The 20,696-nt window shown below is 49.8% G+C and overlaps 1 protein-coding gene across 2 annotated transcripts in view; it reads left to right on the forward strand.

Annotated features, from left to right (window-relative positions):
- The window catches only part of TAOK2 (TAO kinase 2), a 37,920-nt gene extending 18,051 nt beyond the window's left edge, over positions 1 to 19,869 (forward strand). Inside the window, exons 14-20 of one of the 2 annotated variants that reach the window (XM_081885318.1) lie at positions 285 to 521; positions 1,742 to 1,870; positions 3,350 to 3,553; positions 4,555 to 4,794; positions 12,202 to 12,414; positions 13,896 to 14,078; positions 15,626 to 19,869. In XM_081885318.1, the coding sequence (XP_081741444.1) occupies positions 285 to 521; positions 1,742 to 1,870; positions 3,350 to 3,553; positions 4,555 to 4,794; positions 12,202 to 12,414; positions 13,896 to 14,078; positions 15,626 to 16,135 (1,716 nt within the window). In that variant the 3' untranslated portion in view covers positions 16,136 to 19,869. Of the gene's footprint in view, positions 1 to 284; positions 522 to 1,741; positions 1,871 to 3,349; positions 3,554 to 4,554; positions 9,596 to 12,201; positions 12,415 to 13,895; positions 14,079 to 15,625 lie in introns of those variants that run through there. The other variant, XM_081885317.1, reaches the window with a different exon arrangement.
- The last annotated feature ends 827 nt before the right edge of the window (positions 19,870 to 20,696 follow it).

The following is a 20,696-nucleotide window of genomic DNA, read 5'->3' on the forward strand; positions in this document are numbered from 1 at the left end:
GGTGGTGCCTGCTACCTGCAACTTTATCAGTACCTATAATAATTTAAAAGTTCCAGATTTAATGGTTGGTGCTTGATAAAAATGGATTAATTGACAAGATGTGGCAGGCCTACTTCTCAGATAACAGGCTCTTGTAGGCAGGGTGTTGTGGATGGCCCAGGAAAGGGTGGTGCTGAGCTTCCCCCTTAACAGGATGCAGCTCTAATTCAGGAGTAAGCACACAAGCAGCGGAGCCTGCGAGACTCAGGGTTGCCTAACTTTGACCTCCTGCTGCCCTTCCCCAGGTGACTCGCCAGATCCAGGAGCACGAGCAAGACTCGGCGCTGCGGGACCAGATGAGCGGCTACAAGCGGATGCGGCGCCAGCACCAGAAGCAGCTGCTGGCTCTGGAGAACAAGCTCCGGGCGGAGCTGGACGAGCACCAGCTGCGGCTCGACAAGGAGCTGGAGGCCCATCGCAGCAACTTCTCTGCTGAGGCTGAGAAACTGGCCAAGAAGCACCAAGCTATATTCGAGAAGGAGGTGAGCGCACTGGGGGGTTGCCTTGCCATACGGGGGAGATTCTGTTGGAGACAGTTACGATGGCTCCAAGCGGCAGGAGGAAGGCAGAGAGCTTGTGGCCTCCCTAGTGGAGGAGCTCCCATAGGAAAGTGGAGTTCCTCAGGCTGTTGAATAACCACATGCTCAGCACCAGCTCCTGGTTTTGGGGAGCCATTACCCAGGACAGGTGGGGTGTTCTTGCAGCAGCGAGCCTTGCTCCTTGCCGCCACCATCATCACCAACTGCTGCTGCTGCTCCTGCTCTTCATCTTTGCTGCCGCTTGCTTGACTGCCAGGCTGAGAGGCAGTAGGAAGAGCAGGCGCAGGGACCCCCTGGAACGGTGCCTAGACCCTCCGCAAATGCCTGGCCTCTTGACACTGGCCCTGCGTGTGCTGGGGGTGTGTGTTAAAAACCAGCCACAATAGAAAGAGTGAAGCTCCTCCTTGTTGGTTTCCCTTCCATTCTGACCAGATTACTTGGGGTGGTCCAGGCTTGTTGCTGAGAGGGTCTCTTCTTTGGCTCCTGTTGTAGCTGTGGCTCTTCCCTTCCCTTCTGGCCAGATCAGCTGTGACCGGGTAGCTCAGTGCTCTGGGATCGTTTCAGTGAGCTGCTGCTGCTGGGATCATTTTTAAAAGCAGATACTTTTGCTTATGGGGAAGGGCCATAGCTCAGTGGTGGAGCTTGCCTTGCATGCAGAATGTCTCAGGTTCAATCCTTGGTCGAGACCCCTACCTGAAACCCCAGAGAGCCACTGCTGGCCAGTTTAGACAGTACTGAGCTAGATGGGCCAATGGTCTTGACTCAGTACAAGGTAGCTTCTTAGGCTGCTGTGTTGGTATCAGAGGACACCCGCCTTCGACAGTAGCCAGGTCTGAATACTAAGCCCTGCTCCCCTCCCTCCACCCAAACACATTAAAAATGGTGAGTTGAAAACCATGCTAACGGTGCAAATTTGCCTATTTCTGCTAGACAATAGGCAGGCTCTTTGAGACTCCAACTCAGTTTCCCACTCTGGCTTTGGACGTTCTGCCAGTTTGCCCACACCCCCATAATGGCAATTCCCTTTTCTTTCTCCCACACTTAAAATACTTCCCTGTGCTACTACACACGCAGCCATGAGCGTGGCCAAACTGTCTTCATCCTTCCTTAGTGGGTGAATTTCCTTTCTTTCTTTCTTTCTCTCTCACCCATCCCCTCTACAGGCAAAGGCAGCCCTGGCTGAGGAGAAGAAGTTTCAGCAACATATCTTGGGCCAGCAGAAAAAGGAGTTGGGCAACTTGCTGGAGTCGCAGAAGCGGCAGTATAAGCTACGCAAGGAGCAACTTAAAGAGGTACCTGCTTTTAAGAGGAGCAAAGCAGGCAGGAGGGGAGGGGGAGGAGTCACACCAGCTTGGCAGCCTCCTTTTGGAAAGTTCCTGGTCTCTCATCCCAGCCTCTTTCCTCCCCCCCCCCCCCGTGTTGTCTTCCGATTCCATCTGTAACTGGGAATCCTGTCATGGATGGGTGAGGGATGTGTGGCCTCTGAATCTGGCACTGCTAATTTCCAGTTCAGTCTGTGGTACTACCGCCTGATAATTCAGTGACCTGAAAGTAGAGTCCTTGAAGGAGCTTATTCAGGAGTCGATCGTACAATCTTTAGGGGGGATGCATATAAAATATAAATTTTGAAATGTCAGGGGCATCACATGCCCCGCCCTGCATCGGAATACTCAAGAGTTGCCTCAATGCTGAAAATTCTCATAGTTCCCTGCAAGCCATGGCCGACTTCCTGCTTATGAAGAGTGAGCTAGTGCCCTAGAGCTGTTTCCTTGAGACTGAATGAGTGGCTCTTCTCTCTCTTTGGTGGGCAGAAGCCCACCATGGGAAATGTTTGGCAAAGGCTGGACTTCCGGCAGTGCCTGCACTCCTCATTCAGTGAGAACAAGAGGAATGAATGATCCGCTCAAATGAAGGAGCAGTTAGACAAAGTTTAGCAAGAGTGTATTCTGTGGAAGTTCCTTTGGGACTCTGCAGCTGGTCTGCACCCTCACTCTCCATCCATATATTCGCCAGCTGCACCCAGATGTTCTTTACGCAGTTTTATGCCTGAGTGTAGGGCAGTGGTGGGGAACCTCTGGCCTGTGGGCTACATCAAGCCTGGCTGGAGGCCTTAGCTGGCCCATAATGCCATTCTTCCTAAACCAGAGCCACCTGGCCCACATTTGATGTCAGGTATTGGGCAGGTAAAGATGTCATTGCAAAGGTACAACCAAGAGCCCTAAAATGCTCTTCTGGCTGTTCCTTGGCTCACATTCCAAATTTGGCCCATCCTTGCCAAAAGTGAGCATTGCAATTGGCACCAGGCAACACTGATTTGAACATCCATCAGTTGTGCTCTGGAGTTCGCAGTCAGGAGCCACCAAGCACAGCTGATCCTTGCCCAAACAGAGGGTTGTAACCGGGACCAATCAGTTGACCAGCACTGACTGAAACCCGTGCTGGGATTGGCTGCAGGGATCTTCCTTTGCAGCCCAGTTTGAGGAACATAGATCTTCTGCACTGGTGGCTTGAATCCCAGGCTGGGCTGCCAAAGAGTTCAGGAAAGAAACAGGAGCATGCTTAGAATGCACCCCGCTTTCTATGCAGCTAGGTCACCATGGTGACATCAGAGGATTGACAGGTGGTTGGACCCGTCAAGGTGGCCCACGGTGGGAGAGCTCAAGCTCCTTTCCGCCAGCCAGATCCTCTTCTCCGCCCATGCTGTATAGGAGGAGATGCTATCATACTTCATTGTGTCCCATTTCTCATGACTTTTTGTTTTCCTCTCTCAGGAGCTGCAGGAGAATCAGAGCACACCCAAGCGGGAGAAGCAAGAGTGGCTGCTGAGGCAGAAGGAGAACATGCAGCACTACCAAGCAGAGGAAGAGGCCAACCTTCTGCGCCGCCAGCGGCAATACTTTGAGCTGCAGTGCCGCCAGTACAAGCGCAAGATGCTGCTGGCCCGCCACAACTTGGACCAGGACCTGTTGCGAGAGGTGAGAGTCCGGCGTTGGCTGTGGGGAAGGGATGGTTTCACAGGGCTTCATGAGGGGTTGTTTTGGTGAGTAGGTGTCACCACTACTGTCCCAGAAGAACAGACATTGACAGGGGATGTCTGGGTATCTGCCCCAGGGAGCCAGCAAGTACAATGCAGCATGATGGGGAACAGCACAAGAACAGGAGCTAATAATATTTGTACCCCAGCCACTCTGGGCAGCTGCCAACACAATAAAGCAGGGCTGCCTTCAGGTGTCTTCTAATAGTTGTGTAGTTCTTTATCTTCTTGACATCTGCACAGGCAGGGTGCCACTGCCGAGAAGGCCTTCTGTCTGTTTCCCAGTAACTTCTCTTCTCGCAATGAGGGAACTGCCAGAAGGCCCTCGGAACTAGATCTCAGCGTCTGGGCTGAACGATGGGAGCAGAGACTCTCCTTCAGGTATATAGGGCCGAGCCCGTTTAGCACTAATGCAGTTGTGGCTGCTGGCCACCTCTGCTAAGATAAGGTGTCAGCAAGTTGATCTTTTCTCCAAAACAATGAATTCTGCACTGAAGCAATACAAATTCTATGTGTGCACATGCAAAATCTTCACAAACCTCATTACATAAACTGTTAAAAACTATTTCCTCGATTTGCTGAACATAGAGCCTAACCACCAACACCTGCATTCCAGCATCATCTGGAAGCTTTGCTAGAAAATAGTGTTCTTTAAAATAGAAGAGAGCTGGGTGTTGCTCAAGATGCTGGCTTTTGCCTCCAGTCCCAAATTCTGTATTTTCATAGGCTTGGAGGGAGAGTGCCTGCAGCCCTTGACATTAGAGCAAGGGGGAATGAGACAATGAGAATGAGTTATTCTCGGGCCCTTGGGAGAAGAATGTGGCCATTGGAAACCTGGATGTAAGAAAGAATGCTGACCCTTTTAAGAGCCTTGATGCCAGGAAGAAGCGAGTCTCCGTGGGAGGTGCAGTTCTAATGCCTTTCCCTTGCTTCCTCCCTCAGGAGCTGAACAAAAAGCAGACCCAGAAGGACCTGGAGTGCGCCATGCTTCTGCGCCAGCACGAATCCACGCAGGAACTGGAGTTCCGGCACCTGCACACCGTCCAGCGCACCCGCACGGAGCTCACCCGCCTGCAGCACCAAACAGAGCTCTCCAACCAGCTGGAGTACAACAAGCGCCGGGAGCAGGAGCTGCGCCAGAAACACGCCATGGAGGTCCGGCAGCAGCCTAAGAGCCTCAAAGTAGGTGCTACCTACACCCCGCCTTGCTGCCAGTGGTGCCCTGACGGGCAGGATGCAAGGGGTCTGGAGCCAGGGCAGGGGCACCCAGGGGTTGTGGAAATGGACACAAATGAGGACGGAAGTCTAGAGCCCATGCAGGACCACTTGTGTGGGCCTAGTCCCTGTGACTGTGCAGCCAGGGTTCAGAAATGCCCGGCAGATGCAGAATCTAAATGCCCACACTTTGGGCCACTAGACTCAAGAGGATGTGAATCGGCTGTTTCGGAGTCTGGTAGCCCTTGTCATGATGATCTAGGCCGATGCAAACCTACTGGAGAGGTTCTGGAGTCAACTCAGGGTGTTGTTGTAGACACAGGAATAAAATGTCCCAACCTTTTAGGGAAGTGTAGCCATGAAATGGGGGTTCTGGAGCCAGAGCTAGACTGCCATGGGCATGTGGTTTTAGAGTATGAGGAAGAGGAGGAGGAGGATCTAGAACTGGATGCAGTGCATATTGGGGGTCTTGTACAGGACTGGTCGCAAAAGGGGGTTGGAGATCTGGATGAGCAGGGTTTGGAGGCCTTGGTGCCTGAATCAAAGCATCCTGGGGGCGTAAAGCCTGGTTGGCAATGCCTGGCAAGCGAAATTCCAGATGGGCAGGAAGCTGCTGCTTTAGAGCAGAGACAGGAGTGTCTTTGGCTCAATGGGAAGGACAAGGGAGTCCTAGATCCAGACAGGAAAGAAGGTTGGATTCCAGATTTCGGTGAAACGAGCTTGAAACAGCAAGAACACTGTGGAGAGGGAGTTGCTGATCTAGAAGTAAGCCAGAGGTTTTTTGGAGTGCGGGATCACTTTGGAGAGGGCTCTGGGGTTCTGTTGTCCGTTCGGGGTCGGCCAGGCGTTCCAGAGCCTGATGGGCAAGAGGCTGATAAGCTGGATCCGTTCACATGTGAAGGCAATTTATACTCTCATGCCTTACCCACTGTCCTCGAAGAGACGGCCCTGCGAGGCCCGGGAGATGGCTGCCCAGCCCCTGAAGACCCCTACAGCCAGCAGGCCAGCAGCAAAGCCCGCCCTGTCCCACCTCCCGTGGCAGCCATGCTGCCCCATGCTCTCTGCGTGGTCTTGGCACTGTTAGTCTCTGCCTACCCATGTGCGCCAACTCTCTTGCTGCTCCTCGCTGCACTGTGGGCGCAGGGTGGCGGGTTTCAGGATATCCTCCTGGCCCTCGAAGGGGCTCTGGTGGGCCTGGGGGTTACGTACACCTTGTTGCACTCCGTCTTCCTCCTTTCCGGAGCGTCCTTTCTCCTCCTGGCCAAGATGGCGGGGGCAGTGGGTGTGGTGGGGCTGAGTGCCAGTAGGGAGCGCCTGTACGTTCCTGTCATCCTCCTGGCTTCCTACCTGTTAGCTTCTCCCTGGCTGTTCCTGCCCCTTTACCTCTTGGGGGCACTTGCCCGGCACAGCCTGAGGGGATTCCCCCGCCGCGCCCGCCGCTTCTGGCTCCTGGCCCTGCTCCGTCTCCCACGCCCGGCTTTCCGCATCCTCCAGCGCCTGGGGCTGGTCACCGAGCAGGGGCTGTTCCGCCTCTTCCCCAAAACCAACAAAGGTGGCTTCCGCAGCCGCATCCCGGTGCTGTCCCGCCAGCCCCAGCCGTCCCTGCCCTGGCACCGCAAGGCCGCGGCCCTTCTTGCCAAGCCGATTTGCAGCATCAACAAGATCCTCACGGAGGTGATTTGTGCTCAGCTGCCTCCTTCGGCCCTGCATTGCCTCAAGGGGCTGCATGTCTTGCGAGAGGAAAGGCCTTCCCGCATCCCCCGCCTGACAGCCAGGCCCCGGGGGCATTCTGTAGGGTCAGCGAGGCGCATTAGTAGGAGGAGAAGTGTGCAAGGAAGCCAGCCTGCCAGGAGACCCTGGAGATAAGGAGCCCTTCAAGGGCCCCACATCCTGTTCTAAAACGGTGAAACAGTCCATTCCAGTGGGACTCCGGCATCCTGGTCCTCTGGTCTCGCACACAGAATTCTGGGAGGTTGGCCAGTCTCTGGACTTATGGGAGACCAGGGAGAGCAAGTGACAGTATTTACTCTGAAAACCTACTACTTTCCATCCAATGTTGTGGTATTGGTATATAGAGCCCAACAGCAAGGGGAGAGAATTTAATGTCTTAAGGCCAGGGACCCCTCTGAGCCTTTGATAAACAGAGTTTTGAAGTTGCGGGAGGACCAGAAGTTTGTGCTAGCTCCTTATTGGTTTACACAATGGGGGTGGGGCGGAGCGTTGTTGAGTGTTCATTACCCTAACGAGGAAAGAATCACCTGATGACGCCCTTTTGAGCTGGCTGTTTGGGTGGGTTTGAGTATTTTTGGGTGCCCGTTCCAGCCAGAGAAGATGTGGAGATGTGGGTTAAGCTGAAGAGATTTCCAAGCCCCTTAGAACTGAGGTGTGAGGTGCATGTGTGCTAGTGTCTGAGGTCGAAAGGTCCTGTTCAATGTTCCCCAATGAAAAGAGGAGTTTGCTAAGGGGGCAGGGGCTGCAGTTTGCAGAATACTCCACTCTTGCAACCATTTTCCAGTAACCTCTTTTTTAAAAGTCCAGGCACTCTTGTTTCCATCTTTAACCTACTTTGAGCAATGAGGGGATAAGTACGGTCCTCCATTTCCTTCAAACATAGAACCCCCAAAGAAGGTAGCGGGTTCTGGGGCTGAATATGCAGTCATCAAAATAAATAGGCTTCTGTTCATTATCAGCTCCTTAAATAGTCAGGATCCATATCGCCTTAAATTTTATCATTCTCCCTCCCTCTTCCCCGCTGAACCTTGTTTCAATTGATCTGGGAACTTACAAACCTAAAGGGGTGTACATTTTTCAAGAAATCAGACTCCTCCCAGCTCCTAAGGGCTTAACTAATTTTAGGTGATTCTTTCGCCGTTAATATATATATTTCCACCGTTTTACAAATATATATATATTTATCATTTTCCACCCTAATTGTAACAACCTCCCTTCACTTCATTTTTTTTTTACTTGAATGTACATATTTCAAGCTGACTTTTAATTTTATGTTTGTGTATGTTTGTGATTTTTTTTTTGCTAAGTTTTATATAAAACCAGTTTTTGTGGGGAGGGACAAAGAGCTAATGTGAGATTTTTTTATAAACAAATGACTGAAAACGGGAGAAATTTTTTTTAAAATCCAACTTATTGCTACAGGTTTTTCATTTGAAAGCACAATGGGCCAATCAAGCAGTTCTCACTCTCTTTCTCTCTCTCTTGCCCTTATAAATCTTCAAATACCACAAGCCAGGACTTTGAAGTAATGGTTAGGGTTTTAACCAGTTTGCTTTAGTGGACCTATGTAAGAATGGAAAAGTTAAGTTTGCCATTGAGCACCTCCCCAAATGCTGGGGTGGTTGGTAGTTTTTCAGGTGGTGAACCAACCTTTTTGTTGGCTCCTTGCAGCTTGCTGAAGCACAGGGACCATTCCAGGGATAGCAGTGCCTCAAGCAGTGCCTCCCTTTCCCAGGAAGCCAACTATTCCACCTTTCCTAACTCCAGGATCTGAATGCCCTCATTACTCTGGGATCTCTGTCCTCAGTCACCCACAGCTTGAGCTGTGGCAATGGCATCAGAGTGCCTGGCCCTTTCACACCTGGATGAGATGCTTGCTTTTTGTAACACAAGTAACAACCGTGTTGAAGAATTCCAGGTATTTGCAGAAGCTCCCATAGTCTTGCAGTGATTACTCGTGTCATTAAAAAAATGATGACCTTGCCTATTTTAACTCTCTATCCCAGCCCTTACCATGCCTTGTGCCCACCAGATGTTTTGGACTACAACTCCAGGCCATGCTGGCTGGGCTGATGGGCCCTAAACATCTGGAAAGCACAAGCTCTAATCAGGTAATCACCCAGGTGCTACAATATCTCAATCAAGTTCGTATATGAAGAGCGTTGCTGATAGATGTGGTTTCTTTGTTTTTTGAAACAAAACCTGATTTATTTAAAAGTCGATCTTTGGCAGCCAAATAGGCACTAAATTAACCATTTTTTAAAATGCCAAACTGGGGTGGTTGAACTTGAATATCTTTAGAGAGTAATCCTGAACACACCAAATCTAAGAGTAAATCCCATTTTTGTTGTTTGTTTTTACAGCTAGTAAATTTAGATTCCCAGACAAAGCAAGGATTTTTCACATTCCCATGACACGCCAGCCGTGTTTTATGCTGTTAAATCATTTTGTAACTAACAGCCTACAGTTCTAGTTTAATTGGTGCCTCATTTTTAAATTGTTTCCTTCGTGCATTTTTACATATTTTCCCCAGCTTGTGGTCTGATTCTGTTATTACAGCCTTTAAAAAAACCACCAAAAACCCCCAAGTTGAGATTACCCCCAACTTTGTCTTAATTCTGCATTTATCTATCTAATTTTGGTCCCATTTTGTACATCAAGTGCTTGTCCTGTGTTTCTCCCTTTTTTGGTTCATCTGTGGTCTTTTTTAATTTATTTCCTATTTTGTTCAAATCATGGATTTATTTTTTAGCATTCCTCCATTTTTTGGCCAAACTTATTTTCATTAATCCAGATTCTGTTTTGTCCATTTTAATAGTGTACTTGTATTTCTTCCTATTTTGTTTGTGTGCGTTTGAGCTGTGGTTTCCCCCTTATCCTCCTTGCATTTTTTCTCTCTGTTAAATATTTTTTATTTATTTCTCCCATTTTGTGCGGGGAAGGTATTCACCTGTGGTTTATTTATTTCTCCCTTCCCTGTTGTGGATGCATGTGAAACTTTGAAGGAAAAATAAAAATAATTCTGCACCACACTTCACCACCTCTGTATTGTGAGTTTTGAGTTTGGTTTTATTTATTTCTCAATTTTTTAAAAAATAAAATGAGGCACTTTAAGCTTAGGAGCTGGGCTACGAGTCTGTTTTCACACCTCTGTTGCCCCCAAACACCTTGTATTTAAGCTTTCCTCTCCCTGAAATTTTGCACTGTGTGTTTGTAAAAGTTTGGAGTATTATTCAAAACCTGAATCAGAGGGGATCTATGCATTTCCTCTCTGCACCCCACTATTGCCTTTGTTTCTCATTAACTCTGAGAAGCTGCAACTGTCCATAACTTTCTACACTCAGGGGTGGTGGGAATGTTCCTGAAATTATTTAGAATACTCAAGGAGAAGGGTGGGGGGATGAATCCGGGCGATTTTATTAGCCTGCCTGTTTTACATCATTGCAATTTGCTGCTATATGTTCAAAAGTGGAACTGCAACCTTTGAGGGCCTTGCCCCATGCTCCTGCAACCCCCACCGCCCGAAATGAACAACAGCCCAATCAGCTTGGTAGCTAATGCACTTGTTTCTAAGGGACATTGGAAAGCAATACATTTGAGTCATGAAAATGTGCATCTGGGTGAAGCAGCTGCCTCAGGCAATCGGTTTTTGGGTGCCATTTGGGAGGTTGCTTTGGGAGGCTGCTTTTATGCATGTAGTGCAAACCTCTGCAAACATCTGTGTGAGGATCACTCTAGAATTCTTCCTGGTGGTTTGTGCCCTGTGTGAATACATAGGGGGTGGCTTGACTTGTGCCAGCCTTCATTCTCTGCAATCCGGAGTACCGCAAAATAATTGCACACACAGCTTCCAAGCAAAAATAAGACATGCGGGCTCCGAAATAAACACAGACCCACATTGAGGTGGGTTCCTGCTGCATCATATGACAAAGGTTCCCAGAGGTCAGCCACGGCAGTGATAAAAGTGTGCGTGTTCCACCTGCCTTACATTAGTCTCAGTTCAAAAAGCATCCTTCTGCTTAATCTTTAAGCATCTTCCTTCCTGACCTCCCGGCTGTGAGGCTCAGTTTTCCTTCTGAGGCACAAGAGTTACCTTCCATCCTCCCCACAACGCCACTGCCTGCCATTCCTGGCCCCCGTGTAAGGCGCTCGCCCTCATTCATCCCATTCATAACACAAGGGACTTTGGTATTCGCTGTGTGTTTGATAACATTTTTGTAGACCACCTCCTAACGAGGAGGTGACACAGAAATAGAAACTCAACTTTGCCTTCTCCTAACCTCTGACTCCTAACTGGGAAGTTTTAAATGTTTGTGGTGCACCCCATACACTCCCCCCAGCCCCAGTGCGTTCCTTAAAGAACCTGAACACCTCTTAGATAAGGAGAGGGCAGAGAAGAAGTATCTTTTTCAAAGGGGTGGCGGGGTTTGAGCCCTCCCCACTCACTAACCCAAATGGGATCAACTGGAAGGCGTCCCAATGAGAGTCTCAGATAAAGGACAGCTCTGAAAAGTGTTGCCTGGGGTACAGTGACCATTCAGTAAAACAAATGCTGGAGACAAAAATGGGGGCGGGTTTTGAACAATTTAAAATATATATATACCTTGCCTTTCAGTTAAACACTAATTTGGTTGTCGGCCTTACCTTGTGTGGAGTGTGTCTTTTTAGCACAGGACTGGGCTACTTGGGGGCTCGGAAGGCTCAGCCTGTTCCTTAGTGCAGCCAGAGGGGAAAATACACACATGCACACTCTCTCTCTGAGGTACACCCCTTCCTTACTTTGCGTGAACAGTAGCAGAGGCTCAGCTTAGAAATTTCTCCCCCTGAGCATCTTGGTTGTGGGTGTGAGCCCAAGACGCGAGCAGCTAGGACCTTGAAGAGCGGAAAGTCAATATTTGATCCTACTTGGGGGTGGAGTGGGGGGTTGAAAAGTCCTTTTGCCACTGTTGGAGCTCATACTAGAATGGGAGTGAACAGAGCCAAGACTGCTGGCCCTTCAGTCAACTCTCAGCATGGTCCTACTTGGAAATTACTTGCACCAGGACTGCTGCTTTGTCATAATCACCTATAATTCCCTGTATGTCCTGCATTTCTCCTATAATGAATATATGAAGCTGTCTGTTTCCAAGTCAGGCTGCTGGTCTGCTCAGCTGAGTGCTGCATATTCTTGGCTGGCATACTCTGGGCTTTGCAGGCTTGGGCCCAGCACATCCTCACCATATAGATCCTTTAACTGGAGATGCCCGAGATTTTGAACCTGGGACATTCTGCATGGGAGCCTCTAGGAAACACGTCACATTTAAGTGGCTTTGCCTTCGGCGGGAATTGTCGCTTGGTTAAATGAAGGACAGGGTCTCCCCACCAAAACCCTACTGGTGGGAGTTGTTTGTCTAACACGTGCTCCTGTCTCTCTCTCTCTCCTTCCTCTCTCTCTCTCTCTCTCTCTCTCTCTCTCTCTCTCTCTCTCTCTCTCTCTCTCTCTCCCCCCCCCCAATCGTTCTTCTCTTTCCCCACTCGTTTTTTTCTTTCGCACTCTCATCCTTTGTTCACCATTCTTCCCCTCCCTCCATTGGTTGCTTGGGCTTGCCTTTTCTTTTCGGTTCTTCTCCCCTGTTCTCCTCCTCTCTCTTCCTCCTACCCCAGTCCAAGGAGCTGCAAATTAAAAAGCAGTTCCAGGACACCTGCAAGATCCAGACACGACAATACAAGGCCCTCCGCAACCACCTCTTGGAGACCACCCCGAAGAGCGAACACAAAGGCATCCTCAAGCGCCTGAAGGACGAGCAGACCCGCAAGCTGGCCATCCTAGCTGAGCAGTACGACCACAGCATCAATGAAATGCTCTCCACCCAGGCCGTAGGTACCCCCACTATGACCCCCTGCCCCCGGGGAGGAGGGGGGAACGGACCCCTTTCTCCATCAGTGAGGGGAGAGTTGTGTTCTCATTATGCTCTTAAAAATCAAGCTCTTCCACTGAGAGTATCCCCCATTCTTGTTCCCTTCATTCCAATCTGTGAGAGTATTTTGCAAATAGAGCCCTTCTGGGTGAATTAACTTGTTCCATCTACAGTGGTACCTTAGTTCTCGAACTTAATCCATTCCGGGAGTCCACTCGACTCCCAGAACCATTAGAAAACCAAGGCGCGGCTTCCAGTTGGCTGCAGGAACTTCCTGCACTCAAGTGGAAGCCACGCCGTATGTTCGGCTTCCAAAAAACGTTCACAAACCAGAACACTTGCTTCCGGATTTGGGGTGTTCAGGAGCCGATTTGTTCGGCGACTAAGCCGTTTGGGAACCAAGGTTTGACTGTACTTTTGCGGAGGGCACAGAATTTGGGCTTCCTTAGTGCAGTTTATGCAGCTCTAGCTAGTATTGAGGGACCCCACCTAAAAGATGGTGTTGGTTTTAGGCCACTTAACTGTCGTGCTTCCTTCAATGCTACCAAAAAAGAATCCTGAGAAGAAGAGTTTGGTGAGGGATGCCAGAAGTACTCTGAGAGCTCAAGCTCACCTTGCCAAACTACAATTCCCAGGGTTCCATGAGAAGGGGGATGGATCGCTAAAACACTGAGTTTGTAGTATGGATGTGTCCTAGGTCATACAATGCTCCTGGTGGTGCTTCACCATCTCATATTTCTTCCTCACTCAAAAGCATCCTTTTGAGGTTGGTCGGTCTTAGTTTTTTATTTACTGAGGCTGATGGAGACCCACTTAAGCAAAGCTACCTAGTGAGAGTGGTGACAGCTGAGGTAGAGCTTGACCTCTTGAGTACAAAGGGCCCAAGGATCAATATGCCACCTGTTATGCAACAACAAGGTGTGCCCCCTTTTCCCAGGTGTGTCTCATGTGACTCTCACACCTGCTAGGCAGAAGTTCCACAGGTGTTGCTTCTCTTTGGAAGTGAGAAGGCTCTTCTTCACCTATTGGTTCTCCACCCCCCCCCTCGTCTTACCAACCTGCCACGCAGAAGCTCCATTTTGATCTATGCATTGCCCTGTGGTCCTTGGATGAAAAACAGTATATTGATTAACTTATTACTAAACAATAACAACAATAGCAGTAATCAACCTGGTGCCCATGGGTTCTCCCCCGTGACAGCATTACAAAGCAGGGTGGGGGACCGGTGTTTTATTTATTACTGTTTGGGGACAAAGCCAAACGTGTCTGAGCCCTGCTTCAGAAGCTGCTGCTGCTGCTGCAACTCTGGGAGAGGCCTTGTGGCCGTGTTGGGTGAAGAGCGTCAGCCTTTCTCTCCAGAAACAGCCACCCTCTCCCTCAGTCAGCCCTGAGCCTGCTGTGTGCCCCTTCTTTATCTCTTCCTTTTCTCCCCCCTCCCAGCTGCGGCTGGACGAGACGCAGGAGGCAGAATACCAGGTCCTGCGAATGCAGCTGCAGCAAGAACTGGAGCTGCTCAACGCCTATCAGAGCAAAATCAAGATCCACACCGAGGCGCAGCATGAACGGGAGATCAAGGAGCTTGAGCAGAGGGTATCCATCCGCCGGGCACTGCTGGAGCAAAGAGTACGTGCAAACAGCCTTCCTCCTCCTCCTCCTCTTGGAAAACCCACGGTCCTGGTTCCTTAACCCACAGCACCAACCTCTCAGACCTACACGCCTCTCCCCTCTTGCCTGTCTCACCCAGATGGCTAGAAGTGTTAGTTTCCCCCGGGTTCCAAGCTCCCAAAATACTAACCCACGATCCCAAAAGGCATCCATCCTTCTGAGGCCGCCTTGCATCAGATCTTTTAATTGGGATTGAAAGCCTCCACGGCTGCCTTCTCTATTTCTCTCTCTCCCCACCCGCAAAAGAGAACCAAAGTTCTTGTGTGAACTGCGCTGGGCTTTGTTAATGGAATTCCCGGAGCTCCTCATGAAAGTGCACTCTGGGAAAGGGAGAGCCGTGATGGTTTAAACAGCTTTCGTATTGATTGCGATGCAAGGCAGCCCTCCTTAAAAGCTCGGGGAAGGGCGGACTTGATGGGCTTGCTGTAAGGTGAATAATGGAGAGGGATCGAGAGCTACAGTCGAAAGCCCATTACACGTTCATTAGGAAGAGATGAGGTATTGGGGTCCTCCTGTGTAGGTTAGTCCGAAGGGTCTGGTGGTGGCCGGCGGTAGGGCTAGGCGATACCTGGTTTTCAACGCCGCAATATATCACTTTGCAATAGACAGATATATCACAATGTCTGAAATAAGGGTGGAACTATGTAGATGATACATTGCCTGGCCTCACGGTTTTTCCCAGCATTGTGATTTTTGCATAGCATGCGCAGACGCACATCATGATTTGCAAAACATTGCCAAGTCAAAAATTATGAAACTGATTGCACGATACAGACTTCAAACCGGTTTTGGATGATATATCACCCAGCCCTAGCCAGCCATGAGGCTCCTCAGCGAGGATGAGGATTCTGCAACCCTACAGATGCTTTGGACTCCCAATAACTACAGCCAGCATGCACAGTGGCCAGGAAGGGTCAGAGTCCAGCAGTGTCTGGTTTCCTCACCCCTGGGTTTGAGACCTGGTTTGTCCCATCCTGGGTTAACACTCTCTTCCTCCTTAACCAAACCCAGGAGTGCCTGCTGTTGCTTCTCTAAGCCTCAGTAGCCATTTTCTTTAGCTAACTGGGAAGTCCAACCCCACTGTCACAATAGCAATATTTATACAACACATTTTTAAAAAAAGAAAGCTGTGTTCCCATTATTATACAACCTACCTCCCAGGTACTCCTGACCACAGACGTTGCAGCCTTAGAGTACTGGCAAGGAAGTCGATCTTATACGCGCTTACTGGAGAGCAAGCTCCATGGAGCTCACTGGGGTCTACTTCTGATGCAGCAGGCGTCGGATCGCATTTGCTCAGAGAGCTCTTCTGGGCTCTCAGCATGGCAGAGTCTTACAAAAAGAACTTGCCAAAATGCTTGCTCTGTGCTAAGGGTTTTATGCTGCTAGCATGGAAGACGTAGTCCAGCAACAACCTGCATGGCTGTCGGTTCCCCATTTCCCTTCTAAACTCTACGTGTGTGTGTGTGTGTTTATTTAAATTTTTTGCCTTTGTCACCCTCTAGATCGAGGAGGAGATGTTGGCCTTGCAGAACGAGCGATCTGACCGCATCCGGAGCCTCTTGGAGCGCCAAGCCCGGGAGATTGAGGCCTTCGACTCGGAGAGCATGCGCCTGGGCTTCAGCAACATGGCGCTCACAGGCATTCCAGCTGAAGCCTTCAACCAAGGCTACACTGCCCCCCCTCAGCCCTGGCCCTCCCGCCCCGTCCCCCGCAGCGGCTCCCACTGGAGCCACGGCGTCCAGAACACAGCCGGGGCCCCCCACGCGTGGCGGCAGCCCCCCATGCTTGCCCCGCCCCCTTCGGCTTGGCTCCACCCTCCTTCCTCCTCCCCTTCCTCCTCCTCCTCCTCCACGTCATCCGCCCCTGGGGGCCGCTCCAATGTGGTCATGCTGAGGAACAGCCCCCAGCCGCTGCGGCGCACAGCTTCTGGAGGCCAGTCGGACCAGGGCATCAGCCGCTCGGCCAGCGTCACCTCCCACATCCTCAACGGGTCGCACTTCTCCTACTCTTGAGGCGATGGGGAGAGAACAGGGAAACTTTGCTGGAGGGAGACGGGGGAATTGGCTGGTGGAAAGGGGGAGGGGAGGAGGAGGAGGCAGGGGGGCGGCGCGTTTGCCGGGGCTCAGCAAGCTAGAACTGGGAGAAACCGAACCGCAGTGTGAAGGCTCCTCAGTCGTCATCTGTGGCCTTTGACTTGCCACCCACCTTGCAAGCGCAGAGACACAGAAGATTGGACTGTGCGGCGGAAGGTTGCACTCATGCCCTCCGGAGCATGGCTGGGGCCTCCTCCTCAGATCGTGGTTTCCTATCCCCCGCCAAATGGATGGAGACACCGAAGCTTGTGAACGTGACGTTGGCAATTGGTTTTTTGCGTCCCTGGTGGTTGCCAGCCGCTTCCCCCAGCGTTGCCACAATCTGTAGATGGAGAGAGGCAGAGAGCGGTGCCCCGGCAGCGGAGGCTAAATTGTGTCTTCAGGATGTGGCTGAATATTCCCAGGACGAGGGGCGGGTGGGGAGAAAGGCCCCCCACATCGCAGCAAATCCAGAATTCTTGATTGTGCATCCATAGCTTGCCCTACGCGCTGCAATTGGAGCTGATGCGCTCGGGAGAGCCTGTTCTGTGTCTCCTGCGTCATGGTTCCTTTCAATCAGTTCAGGCAGTGAGAGAGAGAGAAATTAAATTAACGGGCGTGGATTTTGGGAGAACCCTGGATTGCCATTGGTGGCGGCCGATCGGTGCATGCATAGAATTACCAGATTGACAGTGAAAGAACTTTGCCTCCTTCCTGAGGCCTGGACAGTGGCTTCTGATCCTGAGTTCACAGGCAACCATTACCGAAATCCATTGTTTCTGGACCGTTCTCAGCTCCCAGAACCTTCCTTACCTCACCACAGTCTGTGGCTGGAGAAGGAATTGTAAATTGCAAGCTGCTCTGGGCTCTTTATCTGCATCGCCCCATTTCTCACAGAGGCGGCCTCCTCCAGCTCCTCCTGTCACGGCGCCAGGCTGGTTCCACAGGATGGAGCGGGGATTGAGGTTCCGGAACCAGGCCTCGCGTTCCTGTCATGAACCAGAATGTAGATTTTAAACGGTGCCCTCTACATACCCGCCCCATATGTCTGTTTTGAGACGCGGATTTTAGCCCATGCCAGCCCAGGGATGTGTTTTTGTGTTAATACTCACCACCTTACCCACACGGATTACGTCTCTTTCCCCCCTCTGAAGGAAAGACCGCCCCACCACTCTTGCCACCCAGAGGGACTTTGAATGGCAGGCCTCCCTCTGCCACCCAGTCCTGAGCATTAAATTTAGTTTCCTGGCCCAGCCAAAACCTCTGGAAGGTCAGGCTCCCTCCCTGGCCGAGGGTCACTTGCTTCCGTTGCCCCCGGTTGCTCCCTTAAGCCACCTCCTCCTCCCAGAAACCACCGTGCCCCCCTACAAATTCGCCTCCTGCCATTCCCGTTGTCCTCCAGCCACTTTCCAGCATCGCTCCCATGCACCCCACCTGCCCAGTTTAGACTCGCCAGATCTGCAGCCCTGAGTTCGTATTTGCATGCAGGAGATCGGCTGCAGAATCTGAGCGCCCAGCAGAATGAAAGACACCTGTCGGTTCAGAAGCCACCTTCAACCCATCTCCTTCCTATACATTCTCCCCACCCCCAGAACCGTTCCTACCCCCTGGAAAAAACTTATTTGGTTACATAATGCCCAGTATGAACAAACCCCAAGGCCGGCTACCCAGGGTTTGGGATCAGGGTCAGCCTGTCAGAATCTGCAAACTATATATCTGTGGCCAGTTGCCCTCCTCTCCTCCTCCTGTACTTAAGAACCAAACCTCTGGTGGAAAATGGGCCCCTGGTTCCTCTAGAGCTATAATTTATCTGAGTCAGACCCACATATCCCACCAGTCAATAAAGAACACTTCCTGAAGCCGCCGGGGTGGTTTGCCCCAGCTAAGAGGGAGGGGAGTTTTGCAAGTGGGCTGTTTCAACTCTGGCCAGCTAAAGGAGAACCTTTGGGGGGGACATGGGACATTTTTCATGTTCAAAACTCCTCTGAGTTGGGAGCCCAATTGGGAGGGGCGGCATCATGTTGAAATCATGTATGATAACTCTTGTGCAAAGTCAGCTTTCAGAGGTTAGTCTTCCCCTTTTCATTTTGTTCTGAACCATCTCTCAAAGTTTTCACCATCCAGGGAGAGGAATACTAGATTCTTGGCCACAGCAAGTGAAGAGCTCTGATCAAACTGTACCATTTGAACCCATATTTTAAAAAATACCCCTGCTGCTTACGTGAAAATTGGAAGCTGGGAAGATGATCTCTAGGGTAGCCTTCTCCCGGCACACTGGCTTTGTTAAATGCATAGCTGTTTCTTGTTTCCCTTTTGGAAGCATTTGGCCATGTTGGCTCTCTGAAGTGGGACAGTGTAGGAAGTTCTACCAGCTGTTTGTGTGAATTAAGCCCAAGGATCAGCCAGCAGTGTTGGCATTACATTGACTGTACAAAAGGAGCCACATAAACCCCTTTTTTCAGGAAGATTAAGGAAATCCAAGCTTTCTTCTTTTGAAACGTGAAACAAAACTTCCACATCTCACAAATCCCTCCTAGAGACTAGGGCAAACTTTTTTTTTAATCTCATAGGTAGAGCACGCAGCTCTGGAAACCATTTCTCACTAGTGATGGAAGGAAAGTCCGAAGGGTTGTGTGTGGAAGCGAAGGAGAGCCACATGTTCCAGGAACCAGAAATGGGTTACGGAATTATCACAAGTAGTAAAATGAGCCAGGGAAGATCTGGAAGTAGAAATTTTCCATCTGTTGGCAGGAAATGTGGTGTAGTCCTTCTTTATCTGTGGAAGACATTGTAGTTTCTTAGATTCCCGCCCTCATATTTGGGCCAGGAACTGAATCATTTTTTTCCATTGTAAGCAGCTGAAGTAAGTCTTGTCCTTTACAACACACAACCCTATTAAAATCCCCCCTCCTTCCTTACCAACGCTGCTGCCCACACCTGTCCCCCCCCCCAACCCCAAGGGCACTGGTTTGGCTACAACCATAAAATTATCCTATCTAAACTTCTCAGACTTCTCCCAGAACCCTCTTCAAGTTCCTCAAGCTAATTTTGTGATTGAGCAAGGCCACTGTTTTAAACCAGAGGGGATGGGGGTGGGTGGGAGGGGAGAACTGAATGGGATCTTTTGTTACTTCAAGGTGTTCAGTTAGTGATTTCTGCCTGCCTGGGATTGGGAAATGGGGTTTTGGGTGGGCTGGAGGGGCTTGATGTATTATAATAATTAATCCTTTTGCTTTAAAAAAAATATTTCTGTTTTTTGGTGCCATAACTTTCCCCATGTACAGTTTACCTCTTCCAGTCTTTTTCTTTTCTCTTTTTGCGCTTTCCTCCCCTCCCCCCGTCCCCAGTTTTTTTCCTGTCTCCCTCTGTGTGGGTGATTAAAAACTAATGTGAGTGTGTGTATGTATGTGTGTATGTCTTTTTTTATATATGAAGAAAAAATGTTGGCGGGGGGGAACTTAGACATATGTGTCCTATGGAATGTATTAGAAAATAAAACACTTTTTAAAAACAAACAGGAACGGGGTGGGTGATCTTGAATCTTACTTGGGAGAGCAAAAACTGGAAAGAGAACACAAAGATGGAACTGGTTGCTCTCTAGAGGGCTACCAGTCTGAGAGATTTTGGGGTGGGGTGAGAAATCTTTTAATAAAAATGTTGACTATTAAAAAAAAGTATTCTGTCTCTTTGGGGTTTTGAGAGGGAATGGGGTCAAGGCATCAAGATCTTGTCCAACCCAGGTTCCCATGGGACAAGATCCTAAAGAGGTTTTTTTTTTATGTCTGGATAACTGATTAACACATCAGTTGCCCCCATTTTATACACATACAGGGAGGTTAAAGGATTCTGACTCCTTTCAAGTCGTGTTTACATGTGGGATGGAGTTCCTGAAACATATTAATGTCATTATTGTATACACAACCATGAGTGTAGTGGTCACTCATTAATCTGGAATAACGGGTACTTTTGTCTATATGTCTCCTACCATGTGGAATTCATAAGGCCTGGTTTCCAGACCCTTTATCATCTTGGTCAACCTCCTCTGCACACGTTCCAATTTGTCAATATCCTCAAATTGTAGTGCCCAGAACTGGACACAGGTGTGGTCTGACCAAAGCAGAATAGAGTGTGGGGACGACTTCTCTTGATCAGAACAGTATCCTCCTGTTGATGCAGCCTAGAATAACATTAGCTTTTATTCCTGCAGTATAATCAGGCTGTTGACACATGTTGAGCAGTCTACTAAGGCCCCTAGATACTTTTCACATGTACTATTGGCAAGCCAGGTGTCCTCCATTTTATATTTTTTGCGGCTGGTTGTTCTTCCCCAAGTGTAGAACCTGACATTTGTCCCTATTGAAATCAATTTTGTTAGTTTGTTACGGTCATCTGGAATCCTGATTCTGTCTTCAGCGGCATGGCTACCTGTCCCAGTTTGGCGTCATCGGCAGATTTGATTAGCATCCTCTCAATACCTTTGTCCAAGTCATTTATAAAGATG

This window comes from Podarcis melisellensis (genome assembly GCF_964234715.1).
Source record: "Podarcis melisellensis genome assembly, chromosome: 13".
Classification (NCBI taxonomy): Eukaryota; Metazoa; Chordata; class Lepidosauria; order Squamata; family Lacertidae; genus Podarcis; species Podarcis melisellensis.